Genomic DNA, 2,500 nt, shown 5'->3' on the forward strand with positions numbered 1-2,500 from the left:
AGGAAGAGGAGGAAGAAAAGGAAAAGGACAAGGGGGATGAAGAGCAGGAGTAAGAGGAGGAGGAAAGAGGAGGAATGGGAGGAAGAGGAAGAAGGAAAGGAAGAGGACGAGGGGGATGAAGAGCAGGAGGAAGAGGAAGAGGAGGAGGAAGAGGAAGAGGAGGAGGAATGGGAGGAAAAGGAGGAAGGAAAGGAAGAGGACGAGGGGGATGAAGAGCAGGACGAGGAGGAGGACGATTAAATCTAGGAAAAGGAAGAGGAAAATGAAGAAGAAGAGGACGAGGAGGAAGAGGAGTAATCATAGGAAAAGGAAGATGAGAAGAGAAGGAAGAGGACGAAGAAGACGATGGGTAGGAAGAGGAGGACGAGAAGGAAGAGGACTACTAAGCCTGGGAAAAGGAAGAGGAGGTAGAGGAGGAAAAGGAGGAAGGGGGAAGAGGAGGAAGAAGATGAAGAAGATGAAGAGGAGGAAGAGGAGGGCGAGAAGGAAGAAGACTACTAAGTCTGGGAAAAGGAAGGGGCAGACGAGGAGGAATAGGACTGGAAGGAGGACTACTAAGGAATAGGAGGAGGAGGAGGACTACTAAGGAATAGGAGGAGGAGGAGGAGGACTACTAAGGAATAGGAGGAGGAGGAGGAGGAGGAGGAGGAGGAAGAGGAATACTAAGGAGGAGGAGGAGGAGGAGGAGGAGGAGGAGGAGGAGGAGGAGATAATCTTTACCGTCATCCTGCAGGAGGGGCGGGAGGCGAGCTGCTGTCCTCCTCCACTCAGCCTCAGACTCAGAAGGCCTCCTCCCGGAGTAGCGCCTCCTCGCCGAGCAGACTGAGGGCAGAAGAAGACATGTCAAATATCTCCTGAAGAAGGAAGAACTTCGAGGTCATCACAGATCCCTTCAAGAGGCAGGTACCTCGTCGAGGTCCACCTCCAGATAAAACAGGGCCTCTGGTCGGCCTCGTCGAGGTCTTTATTTTGAGTACGCTAGGCATTTCTAGCTAGCATGCTACTTGCTTTTGCTACTCGCCTCGTCGAGGTCCACCTCAAGATAACATAAAGCCTCTGAGCCTTATTTTGAGTACGCTAGGTATTTCTAGCTAACATGCTACTTGCTTCTGTTATTCGCTTTGTCGAGGTCCACCACCTCAAGATAATATAGGGCGACACACTAGGCATTTCTCGCTAGCATGATGCTTGCTTTTCCTACTCGCCATGTCTAGGTGCACCTTATTTTGATCCTAAAGGTGGTGGCACACTAGGCATTTCTCGCTAGCATGCTACTTGCTTTTGCTACTCGTTTTGATTTTTGTGATCCAAAGAGAGTAGCATGCTACTGACTATTGCTGCTGGGAAAAGTGGATAGCAAGCTGGGAAGAACCTATAGCAATACAAATTGAATATGCAAATTATTGTTTATACGTGATTTTTTTCTCTATTTTTAACTGCCACTATACTATACACTTATTCAAGCATTAAGACAATATCAGAGTTTATTATTTTTTTTATTTAATCAAAACAATATGAAGTCATTGTTCATTATCTTTATATGTTTTATTTAATTATCATTATTATTATCATTTTATTTATTTATTTATTTATTTATTTGTCTATTTTAATACCACAGTACTTGGCGAAAAAGCTTTGTTATTTTCACTAGCTGCTGGCAAAAAAAATCACTAGCAAAACCTTCCCTGTGTGACGGATACACAAGAGCTGGCTGGCAAAGCAAATAGCAAAATCGAGTAACATGCTAGCGAGAAATGCCTAGTGTACCGCCACCTTAAGGAACGCTATTTAGAAAAAAAAATCTAATGGAGGTTTTGAGTCAAGGTCAACCTCGAGGACGAGCAAGACCCGCTGACGAAGTAAATACTTGGTCGATGTCCACCTTAAAATGATCGATATATAAGACAGGTCCTACTTGACCCTTGAGTGTTTTAAGTCTACGGGACAGGTTGAAGGTGGACCTCGTCAACATAGGAACACAGTTCCTCCTCTTCGCCTTCTTCGAGGTCCAAGGATGACCTACTTGTATGATTATTCTAGATGCCTTCAGATGATTTTATTAACCTATAAGAACCCATCACCCACCACCTTAACTCAAAGGACTAGTAGGCCATACACGGTCAATATTATTGCGCAATATTCCGCATTGCACAATATTTCTGACGGTGTAGGAATGGTAATAAAAAAAATGACACAATATATTGAAAACATCCAATATACAGGCTAAACAAGTGTGCCTCTTCAATACCATCCCTACACCGTCAATAACATTGCACAATACGGAATATTGCGCAATAATACTGATCGTGTAGGGCCCGTTTTACAGGCTTCTTCTGAGACTTAGAGAAAATGTTTGAGTATGTGTAAGCTCGTGAGATAGCTCGACTATCTACATCAGCCCAGGGATCGAGAACCTGTCCTCAGGGCCGCACCTTAAGAAAGTGATGACAGACGGCAGGGGAGATATTTCTCCCCGACGTCCATCCTTATGATTATGAGG

The 2,500-nt window shown here is 44.7% G+C and overlaps 1 protein-coding gene across 8 annotated transcripts in view; it reads right to left on the reverse strand.

Moving 5' to 3' along the window:
- LOC143020023 (uncharacterized) overlaps positions 1-2,500 on the reverse strand; it is a 432,500-nt gene that overhangs the window by 253,087 nt on the left and 176,913 nt on the right. For 6 of the 8 annotated variants that reach the window (XM_076176141.1, XM_076176143.1, XM_076176146.1 and 3 more), the window contains one exon: positions 721-822. The exons of the other annotated variants lie outside the window; for them this stretch is intronic. In XM_076176141.1, coding sequence (XP_076032256.1) covers positions 721-822 — 102 coding nt within the window. The remainder of the gene's footprint in view (positions 1-720; positions 823-2,500) is intronic. 8 annotated transcript variants of the gene reach the window in all.

This window comes from Oratosquilla oratoria, chromosome 38, assembly GCF_046742065.1.
Source record: "Oratosquilla oratoria isolate Oo_2021 chromosome 38, ASM4674206v1, whole genome shotgun sequence".
In the NCBI taxonomy this organism is placed as follows: domain Eukaryota; kingdom Metazoa; phylum Arthropoda; class Malacostraca; order Stomatopoda; family Squillidae; genus Oratosquilla; species Oratosquilla oratoria.